This window comes from Egretta garzetta, unplaced genomic scaffold, assembly GCF_000687185.1.
Source record: "Egretta garzetta isolate BGI_Z169 unplaced genomic scaffold, ASM68718v1 scaffold368, whole genome shotgun sequence".
NCBI classification, from domain to species: domain Eukaryota; kingdom Metazoa; phylum Chordata; class Aves; order Pelecaniformes; family Ardeidae; genus Egretta; species Egretta garzetta.
In genome coordinates, this window is record NW_009260684.1 from 226,868 (window position 1) to 241,725 (window position 14,858).

A 14,858-nucleotide genomic window follows, 5' to 3' on the forward strand; every position below is an offset into this window, starting at 1 on the left:
CCGCTGCTCCCACGTCTTTTGGGGGATGATGGCCTTTGACTTTGCAAACTCAGCGTCAGCACAAGGCTGGGGGTGCAGCAGGCGCCCCCCTCCCCCACCACTAAAGACCGGGTTTGTGTTTGGCGATTGCGGTGCCGGATTGCAAAGGGCTCAGGTTTCCCATGTAAACATTAAGTTGGGACGTGGACACATGGAGAGCATTTTGTTGCCAAGGCTGCAGCCTGAAATCCGCCATCAGTGCGGGCTGAGCCATGGGCAAGTGCTCACAAATATCATGGCTAATGCTGCTCCTTGGGGACCATCGCCCTCCATCAAATGCGATGGATACCTGACGGGGAAATTGCTCGTTGCCTCGGGCCTGATTCCCAGCTACGAGCTCAATGTTAATGCCTTTGTTCCAAAAGCAGCACCAGTGTTTTTACAGTCCTTCCAGGGAAAAACCCACCCTGACTTGCTCTGCCACCCTCCTTCCCAGCCCATCGATGCCACCGTGATGCGGGGCTGTGCCGGGCTCTGCAAAGTCCCGCTTCGGCGCCTGCTTTTCATGCTTCTTCACGCCCTTCCCTTTGAACCTGGCCGACCTATTTCTAGCTAAGAAATGTAGAGAGACTTCATAAAGGGAGACGTGGGGCTCCTCCGGCATCCGGGTGATTCTGCCGAGCCAGGGGAGCTGCTCAGCTTCTTGCCCTGCAGGGCTTCCCCGGGTGGAAGGAGGTGGCTCCAGCCCCCGGCTGTGTTGGGGTTGGACACAGATGGGTTAAATTGCCAGGGTCTGAGGTTTGGGGAGCTTGAGGGGTGGGTTTTGATGCCATTCCTGGATAGTGTTGATGCCTGCCAAAGAGGGTAAGGGCTCTGTAGAGGTGATGTCCTGTTCAAAATCCCATGGAAAACAATTTTGAAGCCCCCATCCCTCTGAACCAGGGTGTCCCCATCGGGGTGCAGCACCTTGGGGTACACACCAAAAGGCTGGGTGGATGGAGAAGATTCCTCCTCCCTTCTGCTGAGTGGGTTTTTCCTTGTTTCCTCGGATGCCGGCGCTGCCAGAAGCCTCCCGCTTGATCATCCCATATCGCCTCGGCTGCCGGTGAGCTGGGAGCCTCTCACGGTGTCTGGGCTCCGCTTCCCGAGCACCCCTGAGAGCAAACGCCCGCCTGGTGTCTTGGCCAAGGGCTGGTTTGTCCCTTTGGGGTAACACCAACCCTGGGATGGGGACTCCCTTATGGAGGGGTTGGCTCATGCTGGTCCTGCCCAACCTCCACCTCCCCCCCAAATTTCCCTGCTGTGCGAGCCAGGAGCCCCATCCCAGTGCTCCCAGTTGTTCTTCATCCCCTTAGCAGGTTTTTGCATCCATCCCCCAATTTTCTTGCAGCACAAGCATGACCAGGCTAGTGGTACCATCCTGCGTGGTCCCCCCCAGGGCCAGATCCTGCCGGGAGCCGCTGCAGTTTTGTCATCCATGTCCTGCAGTTGAGACTAAAACCCTGATCATTCCCAAATGGGATGGGATCGTTCCCATCCACCTGCCCTCAAGGTGCTGGTTCTGCTTCCAGGAGGGAGAAAACATCCCCCTGTGCGTAGGGAACGCGTTGTATTTTCAAGAAAGAGGGGAAACGGGGCTGGGGAGAACAATAGGGTTTAAAATATTCGGAGCTGATGAATCAGCCAGCGTTGTCTTGGGAGCTGGAGTGACATTTCAATGGGAAGTTGCTGGAAATTGGGGGAAGGATGAGTCCCCGTGCAGGGGGAGAGGGTGGGCGAAGGAAAACAGCTTAATTGAGGAACGGGAAACGTCTCATTAATGAGGTTTTGTGCCGGCAGTTCAGCTTGGGGAGCAAGGCGGTGGCTGTTCAGGGATGAGGAGGAGAAATTTGGGTCCTGTGGTGGGGTTTGGGCTATGCCAGGATCCGGCCTTGGTGCGCGGCAGAGATTTTCCACCACTGGCACAACCAGACCCTTTCTCAGTGCAGGGGGGTCCCCAGTTGGCAGCTCAGATCCCACACTCTCAGTCCCCATCTGTTGCTATCTGAAGTGCATAAAAGGCTTTTAATTTACAGACAAAAGATGGGAACTTGGGGTTTGGGGCTTTTAGCATCCGCAGAGGATGAGCTCTGGTGTTGTGAAGCTCTTTTGTCTCCAGAATAAAAGCACGTTATGTGTTGTTTGAGCGATGGCAGGGGGGGGATGTGTCTTGGTTTTTTAACATGTTGCTTTTTTGGATGCGAAAAAAATCCTATGCAACGCTCCTGCAAGACCTGCCGGGAGAGAATTGCGTCTTTGAGAGGGTTTGGGGGATACGGAGTTGATTTCTCGTCCTCCTTTTCCTGCCTCGAAGAGGAAACGAGCTTTAATTATTGCCAAGTTGCGTGCCGGCGGGGCCGGGCGGTTTTCCCTGGGCTTCGGGAGCCAGCTAATTAAACAGCCGGCTGTAGCGTGTCAGGTCGCAGGGGTCTTTAACGACGGATCTGCAAGCGAAGGAGGGAATTTGGTCATGGCATCGCGTGGTCTCGGCCTCCCTGAGTCCTGTCATTAAGGCCGGGAACCTGGCCAGTATATCCCAGTATAACTAGGGTGCGCAATGGTCTGGTGCGGCTCCTGCTAAAGGAGCACATTGGGTCTCTCGGGGGTGGGAATTGGGTTGAAATAGCGATGTGTGGATCTCACCGCCCCCTCCCCAAACTGCTGAAGTCCTGGTTCTTCTGCTTTAAAAAAAAAATAATAGAGAAAACCCAAAAATTCAGGCCAAAAATAGAGAAAACTTCTCACTTGGCTGAGGACACCCGCAACCCCCCCGCTGGGCTGAGGACACCCACGACCCCCCGCCAGGCCCTGGGCGTTCCTCCTGCCCTGCTTGTGCAGGGGATCAAACAGCACAAGTTGTAACTATGAAGGGAGATGGCGGTGGGGGACCCCCTCGTAATTATTCATAGTTTGGGGGTTTTTTTTCCTTTTTAATGATGAATCGCAAGTCAAGAAGTGTCCCCTCAGGGTGGAGAGCCTGAATCCAGCCCCGGCTGCTCCGGAGCGAGGGTGGTGGGAGACGCTGGCGTCCTCGCCAGGAAAGCTGGAGCTCTTCATTTCCATACGCGTAAGAATGCAATTACAAAGCCAGCCGAAACGTGCGGCGCAGACGAAGAAACGGGCGGCTTCGTAATTAATCACACGTGGAAGAATAAAGCCTGTTACATTAGGGTTCATTATTTGGTGGATTAATTAAAAAAAAAAAGAAACCAAAAAGAATGTTTTCTGCAGCAGCAAATGCGTTATTAGGCTGCAAGGACGGCCCCTGGCAATAGCTCGTGGGTGCGTGGCAGCTCCCGTGTGCTGCCAGACGTTGCTGCATTATTCAGCTGGGCTGGCTGCTGGTTTAACTGGGCTGTGAAATCGCTGGAGTCAGTGCCTGGATTCATTTTCCGAGGGCACTGGATGATGGAGAGGGGTCTTGGGGAGGTGCTGGAGCAGCGATGCCCCTGCTAGAAATCACCTCCAGGCTGAAAATCTGGTTTTCATCCCCACCCCCAGCACTCTTGATGGTTTTCCTGTTCTTTGGGAGCTCACAAACCACTTCCGAAAGCCACAGGGCAGAAGCGATAAATACTTCAAAATCCAAAGCCTCGCCAAGCAGGAGCAGCGTTACGGGCTCCAACACCCCTTTCTGTTGCATTTGCACTAAATCCTCATTTGCATTTAAATTACAAATGTAATTTGGACCGGAGTTTGAGCTGCTGGGCTATGAAAATAAAACTCTACCTATCTCGATGACCGGCAGCCGACGGACGCCTCGAACGCTGTCGGTGCGGTGCAATGGCTTTTTCTTTCCATGGCTCCCAAATAACCCCAGTAACGGGGCTCGGGGTTTTATGAAGGTGGGTTTTTTTTTTTACCCAGTACAAGTGAGTTTTCAAAACTTGAATTTAGAGACCGTTCCTCCCCCACCACTCCCCAAAACGCTGCCCGGATCAGGACCCTGCTCGTTTTCAGTGCCTGAGAGTCTGGAAACTGCTTGCTTACTTCTTATTTTATTTTGTTCATTTTTTTAGAAAGCACAGTGCCTATACAGAAACGCCAGCGAAAGCCCAACGCCACGAGGTCTGGAGCTGGGAACAGCGGCTAAAGCATGATGCCAGGGCTGGGGCAGTGCTGTGGAGCTGGGGGGCAGGAGGGGGGGCCTGGGGCCACTTTAATTTCATACAGCTATAGACAGAGAGATATACATATATATATATATATAAAGGTATACAGAGTGCCCTCGGAGCATCCCAGCCGCGGCATGGCTCTGCACGGGCAGATACACGCTCCCAGTGACGTTTCCCTGGGTCAGGATTCGACCCCTGGTTTCCCAGACCAAATGAGGGGCTGGTGGAACTGGTTTTTGGGTGGGTGCCCTTGCAGGGAGAAGCTGAATCAGCCCTTGGGCACCTGCCGGGATGCTGCTGAATCGGGCGGGGGGGTGATGTCCGTGTCATTGCAAGGGCTCCGGTGTGGCGTTTGCCACCAGTGTCCCCTTTTCCCCCCGAATATTCTTTTATTTTTTATCATTCAGCAAAACCTAAGCTATGAAAAGCCACGATCCTCGCTGCGTGCTCGGCTGGCAGCTCTGCCTGAGAGTGGCTGCCTTTAAAAAATCATGACTTGAAGCCTTTTAACCTGCTGTGAGGCCATTGCAGGCGGGGAATTTGGCAGGGCTCCCCCAAATGGAAAGAGCCTGCGGGGATGGGGAATGGGGTGTTTGAGCTTTGGGCAGTGGCCGCTCTGCCCACGGAGTCCCGAGCCAACCTGCAGCCCCTGGCCCTCGTGCCTTGGTCCCCCCGGCACAATGGCGCGTCCTGAAGGGGCTGTGCTGGGGCAGAGATGCCCCATCCATGGGTGATGGGGTTCACCTCCCCTGTGTCCCCCAGTTTCTTTGCTGGGCTCTTGGCAGCCAACGCTGCCACGGTTGGAAACGTTGCTCCCCTTCGTGCCTTCCCCAGCCTTGATCGGTATCGGAAATATCTCAGTCGGTATTTCTAGGGGATGCTGAGGCACTGGCTAAGGCGGATTAAGGAGACCAATGATGTGGGGTCATCATATTTTGGGGGTTACCCACCAAATTGAGATATCAAGCTGGAATTCAGCTTCATGCTGAAGCCTGGAGTGAAATGGGTTGGGCTTGATGCTCTTGGTTGGACTTGATGATCTTAAAGAGCTTTTCCAACCTAAACGTTTCTATGATTCTATGAAACCCAAGATGTCCTGGTCCACAGCGTGGGACATCCCACCCCTGCAAGGACACCCAGCCCTGCCGGGACATCCCACCATGGCCAGGACCTCACCATGAACTAGCTCCAAACCAAGAGCCTTTCCTACCACACGGCGCAGAGGGTTTTGCCCCCGGGTTGGGTGGAGGTGGAGAGCTGAAGGGTGGTCCCCAACTCCTTCTGGACATCTCAGTCTCTCTTCTCGTGGAGCTGAAGCTCAGCCCTGTGGGACCCTGGGGGTTTTCCCCCAATTCCTGTCCCAGAGCCGACCCTGCTTGCCTTCCCATGCCCACGAAGAGCCGGGCTTGTGGTGGCAGGGGATGAGCAGACCAAGTGCGGCTCTGCCGGTGCTCCAGGACTCCATCCGTGCCTGCAAAGGGATCCCGAGGAGCCATGGGGGTGGGAGCTGGAGATGTCTGGGCTGGAGAGAGAGGCTTTTGCTCACGGCAAAGGGACACGGCGCGGGCAGACGAGGAGGATCGCTTGCATGCTTCGGCAGCAATTAATTTGAAATCCAAATGGGCAATTTCACCCTATTTGGTTCCTTTGAAAGAGAAATTGGTTTTGGCTGCCTCGTCAGCTCTGCCTTCCTAACGGGGAGGATGCAATTTCCACAGGCTCCGGAGAAAGGTAGGGCTGGTAAGGAGAGGTAATGACCTTTATTTGGCTAAATTGATGGAACTGGAAAAAACAGAGACGCAACCCAGGCTCTCCATCCAGCCCCCAAGCCCCAGGTGCACCCGGGCGCTTGCCTGCTTCCTCCAGCTGCATCAATTTGTCCACTAAATGCTATTACCGCTCCCTCTGAGCCTCCTCCTCCTTGGCCCGTTTGACCTCCTGGCCGCAGCCACGGTGGTGGGAAGGTGAGAGGAAGGAAAAATCGCAGCTCCCGGATGCTGCTCGCAGCCGGCGTGGGGCTGGCGGGGATGATTCAGGGAGCAGGAGGCCGGGAGGACCCATCGGTCATCATTTAGCGGCGGATAATGTGGTCCAGAGGTCCCTGACTGATGGCTCCTGCAGGACACGGTGCCTTGGAGCTCGGCCGCTTCTTCAAAGGGATGGTGGCTCCATCCAGATGAGTGCCCATGAAATCCCAATCATCTCTGCCTCTCGTGGGCTGTGGGTCCTTTCTCAGCACAGAGAGCGTTTGCACTTCTCCTGCTTGGAAAATGATGATGATATTTTGCCCATCTTCTACTAAATAAAATAATCCTACCCTTGTTGGCTTTGCTAAAGGACATCTGGGCAGTGCTGTTGCTCATCCTTCACCCAACGGGCTGGAGAGGGAGAGCTCTCGCAGCATGGCCCGTTAGTCCATCCTAATTGCTTCAGCGCTCCAAGAAACTCCTCAAGTCCCCACAAATTGCTCCCTTAATGAGATCTTTCTCGGGCTTAAAGTCTGTGGAGGCGGATGGGTGAAGAGCAGTTCCCCGTCACCCTGATGGATGCTGGGGGAATTTGGCATCAGCACATGGACGTGGGGTGAGCTTGGGACATGCCCTGTTCCATCCCCCCACCCATCCCCTGGCCGTATCCATATTCCCAGCATCACATTCGTGTCTAGGAGTGCCCTGGCTGCAGTCAGAGGGCTCTAAATAACACAGTAATGACATTAATGGTAGACAGTTGTCCTCCAGGGCCAGTTCTGGTTTGAAGGACTCCAGTAAAATTTTTCCTACGGATCTGGAGCTCTTTGATAACATCATCTCTGAAGCGGCATCGTTTTCTCTTCCCATCTCTGGCTGTTTTTTGGACACAGCTCAGAGTGGGATGGAGGGAGGCCCCGTGACGTGGCATCACCTCCCAACACAGTCGCCTTCTGCTACAGGAGCGCTTCCCCTCTTGCCTTGGACTGTGATGCCATCTTGGCTCACGCAGGAGGAGAAGTGCGTGGTCATTGCAGTCGTGGTGTCCCAGGATGCTTGGGCTTTGCTGACAGCCCGTGTCGGGTGTATGGAGCTGCTGGCTCTCCCCGGCCGTGGTGGGAGCAGGAGCAGAGCAGCTCTGCCCAGGTTGCCTCTTGTTTTGGCCCTCTCCCTACATTGCTTGGTGAGTCCCAATTCCCCCATCCTGGGTTCTCCAGGATGGAAAAAGTCTTTGCAGTCACTTGCTTTCAGTCTGAACAAAACCCAGCGGTGTTATCGAGCAGCGCCCAGGCCAACGCTCTGCTAGAGCTCTGTGGTGGTGACCTGGGTCACTTCTGAGCGCAGGTCATCCCCCCCAACGCCCTGGCAGCCCCGCTGGAGGCTGCCCACGTCTAGTCATGCCGGCTTGTTGCGGGCTTCAGAAGGGGTGCAGGTGGAGATGTGCTCCCGCGTGGTGTTTCTGGCGCGGGAGAAGCTGTTTTGGTCCACGCGGGCTCGGAAAGGCAGGCAAAACTCTCTGAAACATCTCTTGAAATTTTCATCCAGGAAAGCATAAAGGACGGGGTTGAGGCTGCTGTTGGTATAACCCAGGGCAATGCAGAAATGCAGGCTTGCCACCACGTAGGGGTTCTTCTTATCTATGTCCACCAGCGTCCAGACAATGACAAAGATGTGGATGGGTGTCCAGCAGATGATGAAGGCTGCCACCACCACCAGCACCATGCGCGTGATGCGCCGCAGGTTGCGGTCTTTCTCCTTGGAGCCCGAGAGGAGGCGGACACTCTTCAGGCGAAGGATCATCAGCCCGTAGCAGATGGTGATGACCAAGATGGGGACCATGAAGGCGAAGATGAAGACGCAGATCTTGGTCACGGTGTCCCAGTAGATGGGAGGATCGGGAAACTGGAGTGTGCACAGCACCATCCCGTCTGCGGGAGAGAGGACAGTCAGAGAGGGAGCTGGTGGAGTGTCTGCCATGAATACTGCCTGCCTGCTGCTCGGTCATGGCTGGGCACATCCATGCTTGTTAACAGCACAAGGAGGGAATGTCGTGGGTGCAGGGACCCAGGCACTTGTTCCCTGCAGAGCCTCCCGGGCCATCCCCATGCTGTCTCCTCCCAACCCTGTGGTGGGCACATCCCCGTGTCACCTTACACTGAAAGCTTTCCACTTTCTCAAGATGCCCAGGGTTTTTCTAGCAGCAAAGGGCTGGTGTCCTCACGCAGGAGTTGCAGATCTTAGTGTGGGCCAGTTGGGGACTTTGCAATCCCATTGGGAGTGGTTTTATGCACCTGATTTGCAACCCAGGAGGTAGGGAGAGGCACTAGTTGGACTGGAGACAGGGAAGGGGGAGGACAATTTCTGGGAGAGTTTCCAACCTCTGCAGCCAGGATGGAAAACACCACCATGATGATTTTTCCATGGCTGGGCATGCTTATGTTCCCATGGAGGGGTGCCCATCACTGAGCTCAAACCTGCTACAGGACCTGGCTTGGGGTTTGCCAGGTCACCCCTGGGATGGACAGATGGGACAGGAGGGGACCTTTCCCCAGAAGCCACTTGCCTTTTGACTTGGTGACCGCCATGGCCATGATGGGCACTCCAATGAGGGAGGAGAGCACCCAGATGCAGACATTGATGATCTTGGCCTTGGCTGGCGTGCGGAAGTCGAGGGCCTTAACCGGGTGGCACACGGCAACGTAGCGGTCCACACTCATCATGGTGAGGGTGAAGATACTGGTGAACATGTTGTAGTAGTCGATGGAGAGCACGACTTTGCAGAGCAGCTCCCCAAAGGGCCAGGTCTCCATCAGATACTTGGCGCTCTGGAAGGGCAGCGTGCTGGTGGCCAGCGCGTCTGCCAGGGCCAGGTTGAAGATGTAGATGTTGGTGGCTGTCTTCATCTTGGTGTACCTGGGGGTGGCAGAGAAGGGGGATGTTACAGGTGGTCAGGGCTGGCTTACCATGCCCACGTATGTGTGCACACTCAACGCGATGAGGAGGGGGCACAGCCTGGCTTTCCCTGGCTGCTCGCAAGGTGCTGTCACCCTTGGTGGGCAAAGGCACGTGCTTGTGATGTGCCCTTCTGCAGCACCCATGTGCTCAGCACCTTTCCAGGTGGACCAGGGAGAATATTGAGACAGTACTTGTGTTCGTGCATGGGTTTAGTGCGTGCTGAAGTCCCAGTGCCCAAGCATGGGCTTGCACTCACACGTGGGACCTTATGCAGCACCTGCAGAACGTCACTTAGACCCTGCCGAAGTGGTTATCCCTTACCTGGCCAGGGAGGTGATGCTCATGCACATGGCTTTATCCAAAGGCAATCTGAAGAAATTTTCAGAGAAGTCACTTTGCCAATTAAATCGATTTACTCCATTTCCCTGAATCAGTTGCACAATGTCCTTTACCTCTCAAACCTCCTTTATCTGATTTTCCACCCAGTAAATCGTGATTATCTAACTTGCTTCCCTGTCGAGTTTACTTGCAGAAATTGGATCGATTACCCCCGGAAACAGGCCATCTGGAAGCAGCCCAATTAACCAGGCTGGAGCTCCAGAGCCTTTGGGGAAGCCTGGCTGCCACGGCACATGGCTTGGGGGGCACGGTGCCGTTTTCCCCGGGGCTTTCGGCAAAGGCTGCAGCCGCCCGTGGCAGGCACGCCAGCTCTGGTCCTTGTCATGTCACGGTAAGAGAAGTGCCCGGTCCTGAGTGCCAAAACCCTTCCTGAAGGGATGAGGCATCATTTTGGTGGGTGCTGTGGCCCATGGGGATGGGTGTATGTCCTCGGAGCAGCCAGCCCTGCGGGTGTTGCTCAAGGCGATGCTTTGAACGGCAGGGTTGGTTTGAAAGGGGTGCTCATTCCGGCTGTTGAGGGTCCCCAAAGGGCAACATGTTGGGGTTGGGTGAGGGTGGGGGCTCTGGGGCCACCCCCGGGTTGTTTGCCAGGCTGGGGTCAGGGCTGCGACGCTCAGACCCCCCCCCACGCCCTCCCTTCCACCAAGTCCCTGTTGCTCAGAGCATCCTCCGCAGCTCATTTAGACACACCCTAATTAATTAACAAAAGTCTCAGTTTGAACACAAGCATCTCTGTGCCTGGCTAAACCTGTCGGTAGCATCCCCAGGGGGGGTTCGGTCCTAGACAGAGGGGAGCTGAATTCGGCCCTGGTGCATGGGGGGGAGACGACCCCTTGGTTGCCAGATGAAAAGATATTGGCTCATAGAATAACCCGATGGGGTACATGGAATAAACTGGGGTGAGGGGATTGAGTAGCTCCCATCTCGGGTGGTTGTTGCTCTGCTGCCCCCAGCTGAAGAGCAGGAGAGCGGGCTGGTGTAGGAAAGAGGTTCCTGGGCTCGACAGTAATATAAATTCCCTTCACTTTATCTTTCCCCATCTCAGCAGGGTGAGCAGCAGAGCCCCCCCGGCGGGGGCAGAGACCCACCGGGCTCCGCTGTCGGTAGAGCCAGGAGATGGAGGCTGCAAACCCCATTTCTCTCTGGGAGGAAACAGCAGCTCGGACGGGCTGCCGGCCCCAGCGGCGTTCCCTTCTCGTTCGCCTTGGCAGCAAATGGCAGCCCCTTGCCCAAGGCTGGAAACATTTGAGTTGAACTTTTCTTTTTTTTATTAAATACAGCATAAAAAAAAAGTCTTTTCCTTGAAAAGCCCTTTTCACTTCTCTTTAGTGTTATTTTCCAAGCTCTTTTGCAAATGCATCTCTTCTCAGAAAAGTTTCATTCCAGGTTAAGCAAAAACCTGAGAATTTGTGTTATTGTCAGGTTTTGGCTCACCTAGATTTAAAACCCAGTCCTTTCAGGTGGATTCACACTGCTTTGTGCTCTGCTTTTCGAGTAAAGTGGAAAAAAAACCAGTTATTCGTGCCGTGCTGGGTAAACGCTTCCCCTGCCCGATGTGCCGGGGCGGTGGGGCTGGGGGGGCTGGGGCTGCAGCCCCCTCCCCGGGGCTCTGCTGGTGAAGGCAAAGCAGCCATGGGGATGACTGGGATGATGGGGATGACAGTTCAGCCCCCAGAGCTAAATTGGGGCAGGGATTCAGGCCCCTCCAGGATTGGGCTGAGGGACAAACCCACTGCAGGGGGTGGGGTCCATCCTTGTGACCCCCCCCCAAGCTGTAAATGAAGCTGCTGCCCCAGGAAAGAGGTTTATCCCCTGCAGCAGAGCAAACGGGCTCCTTCTTGTTGATGGAGCTCTCCGGGCTGCCAAACCCATCGTAATTAAGCGAGTGCCTTGATTGGGAAGTTACCCACTTGAACGAAACAATCTGGAAGGTGTTGACGGAGAGATGAGGCTGGAGGGGATGGAGCAAGCGCGGAGCTGCGCTGCACTCCAGCATCTGGACTCCCAGGTAGAGGCCCCTCAGCTCTCCAAACCTCTCAGAAAATAAATAAGTGAAAGAAACCACTCGCAAAACTCCCGGAGCTGCTAAAAGCCACCGCCTTAAAGAGCCTGGCTTAACAAAACTGGCGCCCGGTGAAGGGACGCCCTTGCAGCCTGTGCGGGAGCCGGCGGGGGGTTGATGGGCTCTGCGGGGACGTGGGCATTCGCAAGCCTGAGTTCGCAGCTGCAAATTGCTGCCAGGGGTATTTTTAAAAGCGCCTGACAATGCAGCCGTAATTGTGGTGCTGGTCGCCATCAGGGCTGTCGGCTGCGCTGCTGGCAGAGGGTGCTGGGGAGGCTGAGCTCCCTCTGGGTGCGTGGCTGAGTTTTGGCTGCTCTGGGCAGGGAGTGCTTTGGGGTTTTGGCTGTGCTCGGCTGGCTGGGGGGCTGGGTGCCCATTCGGGGAGCTCAGCTGGGGGCTGTGGAGCAGGGTCCTGTGTGTACCTGGGCTCTGCAGCATCCTCAGGGCTGCATCCCCAGGGACCCCGAGGTCCCTGACCCCGCAGGATGGGCTCCAGCTCCAGCCATGCTCGCAGGCTGCCTGGGGAGCTCTGTGCGGGCCCAAGGGCAGTGGGAGGTGACACTGGGAGATGTCCCCAGGGCCACAAGGCAAATGCCCAACATCTCCCCATCAGCGAGGTCTGAACCCAAGCTGATCCCATTTCACAGCCCTATCCCACATGGACACAGGTTTCCCACAGTGAAGCCTAACTAGTCCTGGCCTAAACCCTGCTGACGCGGAGCAACTCTGCCAATGAACCCCTGTGAAGCTCTAGGCAGGCTCGGCCACGTAAGGGGCGCGGGCAGATGCTGGGCTCCACGTGTGTCCGCAGCCCCTCCTGTCCCAGCGGCTTGGAGGACGGCATTTACTCATTCCTTTGGGAGATGTGTTTAATTCCAGCATCAGCTGGCGGGTCAGAAAACAGGAGGCTAGAAACCACGGTGATGGGGGCTGTGGATGCTGTAGTCAGGCTTTCCAAAGCATGGGTAGCATTAGGTTACTTAGCAAGTTAAATAGGGAAGATGTTGTTTGCATGTTAAAGCCTTCTCTTTAAAATGCCTTCCCTCTTCTGGAACCAGCTGGAGGGGGTCTAATAACGCTCATCCTTCACCGTGACACCGTACATGGCGTACATCTCTGCAACAATTACCTTCATTTGCTTTTTGAGTCTAGGGCTGATTTTTTAAAGCTGCTTCGAGTTGATGGAAGATCCCGTCTGGTGTTGGCTTGGCTCAGTGAGCAACATCCCTGTCCCCCTACCCATCCGCCCACCCTCTCGGGTGGTTAAAAACACCCCGCAGAAGAGCGAGGAGCCAGGCACAAGAGGGACGGGCAGCCCGGGGCGGCTCATGGGCACATTTCAGGCTGGTTTCCTTCCCCTTGGTCAGTCACATTTATTTTGTGTGAGGGCACTGCCAGGCTGCACTGATCTCCTATAAGGATCGCTGTGGACTGAAAGTGTTGGGCAGGGGGGGGAATGGTTAAAAATGAGGATTCTGGGAGTTTGCCTAAATCCAGCCTCAAGCTTTGATTTGGTCCCTCTGGGTTTTGGCCCTGGCTGGGGTTACAGCAACCCCTGGGGTGATGGGAATTGGGATTAACCCCACAAATCCTGCTCCCCCCTCCCAGGCCAAGCCCCCTCCAACGTGGGAGGGGGTGCACTGAGGTGCAGGGAGAGCTCTGGTCCCTCCTGCCAGGCTGAAGGTGGTGAAGTCTCTGTGCCGTCGCCAACAGCGGTGCGATGGTGAGCACGGCTCCTGCCTCCGCTGCCGACTGGCCCCATCCCCCGCCGCCGGGGGGGGTCGGGGGCCGGGGGGGGCTCTGCCAGCCCCTGCTGCCGGTGGTGGTGGTCCTGTGGTGTGCAATGCTTGGCTTTATTGTCCCATATTAACTGCAGCCTTGGCCACGTTAACACATCTTATCCAGAGAGGATCAACCAGCATCTCGGACAAAGAGGCGGTTCCTATGGGTAGGAAATTTTGTACCCCGGCAGAAGTGCTGGGCTGGGTACAGCAGCTTCTTGCTGTGCCCCATCTGCCAAAAGCAGGGCACTGGGGTCCTGTTGCTTGTTCTGGGGTGCAGAGACCCAGCAGACCCCCTCCCTGCCCAGGGCAAGCCTCAGCAGAGGTGCCTCCGCTGGCCGGGGACCTGCCCTGGCACCTGCTTTCCCATTGCAATGCTGGATGGAGCCAGAGTGGGGTTTGGGGTCCCCTGGGATGCATATGGGTCTCTCTGCTGCTGGAGCTGGTACCTCGTGCTGGGGGGCTGGGGCACAGCTCAGTCATGGTGCGAGCTGGGGCTGGGCGGCACGGGCTCCTGCTCTTTGTTAGAGAAAAGCAGGAGTCAGCCGGCTGCGGGAGGTGCCGACAGCACGAACGCGAGCTCGCGGCAGAGCCGGGAATGGGCTGAGGTGGGCAATTCACGCTCTGAGCATCTTGAGTCCCAGTGATGGTGTGGGGTAGGTACCAGTGGGAGCCCACCAGCCCCTCTCCTCCGCTGTGGGGTGGGTGCTCAGGGGACTCAGGAGCCTTCCTGGGAACAGGGCAGCTCCTCGAGGTGGCATTTGTGTGTTGGAAATAAATACCCTGCCAGCCTCTCGCTTCTCCCAAACCGCAGCGTGACCAGCCCTGCAGCTCCTCTCCCCCCCGCTCCCCACACAGGGGCGAGGAACACACGGCTGCTGGGGTGGGGGTGTGTCCCCCAGCTTCCCCCCCAAACGCCAGCTCCCGTGCATCCCCCCACACGCTGCTCCGTGCTCACACAGTCTTTGCTTTTTCCTCTCGCACAGCATCTGGACACCTTCCACACACGTTTGTGCTCGCACACACATCACACCCATCTCAGTGCCACCTGTGCTAACCCCTGCTCACAAGCGCCCGGTGCACACCCACCCTGGCTCCTGCTGCTGTCTCGCACCCGCTGCACGCTCACAGCCGCTGCACGCTCACACCTGGTAGGCACACACTCACTCCCAGCGCTGTCTCACCCCTGGTGCACACCCAGTCCTGGGGCACACTCGCTTCTGCTGCGGTCTCACATCTCGCACACGGTGCCGTGCTCATCCCCGCTGCACACTGACCCCAGCTGCCGTCTCATACGTGAGGCACACTCACCCCCAGTGCACACTCACCCCCAGTGCACACTCACCCCCAGTGCACACCCCTGCTCCCCATTTTCACACCCTCCCCGGCACCAAAGCCGGCATGGGGTGCCGCCGGGGCGCCCCACTCTCACCTGACGATGCCGTACATGACCAGGACGTTGCCCAGCAGCCCCACCACGCACACCACGGAGTAGAGCGCGGTGATGACGATGGCGATGAGGATGGAGGTGGCGTTCTTGGCCCGCTGCGGCCCCGTGTCG

The 14,858-nt window shown here is 56.5% G+C and overlaps 1 protein-coding gene across 2 annotated transcripts; it reads right to left on the reverse strand.

The window, feature by feature from the left end:
* Positions 1–7,495: 7,495 nt before the first annotated feature.
* OPRD1 (opioid receptor delta 1) lies at positions 7,496–14,851 on the reverse strand. 2 transcript variants are annotated; one of them, XM_035901231.1, is made up of 3 exons: positions 14,730–14,851; positions 8,664–9,013; positions 7,496–8,028 (listed from the first exon to the last, which is right to left on the reverse strand). In XM_035901231.1, exons 1-3 carry the CDS (start codon positions 14,744–14,746, stop codon positions 7,496–7,498), a joined length of 900 nt encoding a protein of 299 aa, XP_035757124.1. In that variant the 5' UTR covers positions 14,747–14,851. The 2 variants fall into 2 exon arrangements, with proteins under 2 accessions (XP_035757124.1, XP_035757125.1); XM_035901232.1 differs by having other exon boundaries at positions 14,745–14,776.
* Between the last annotated feature and the right edge of the window lie 7 nt (positions 14,852–14,858).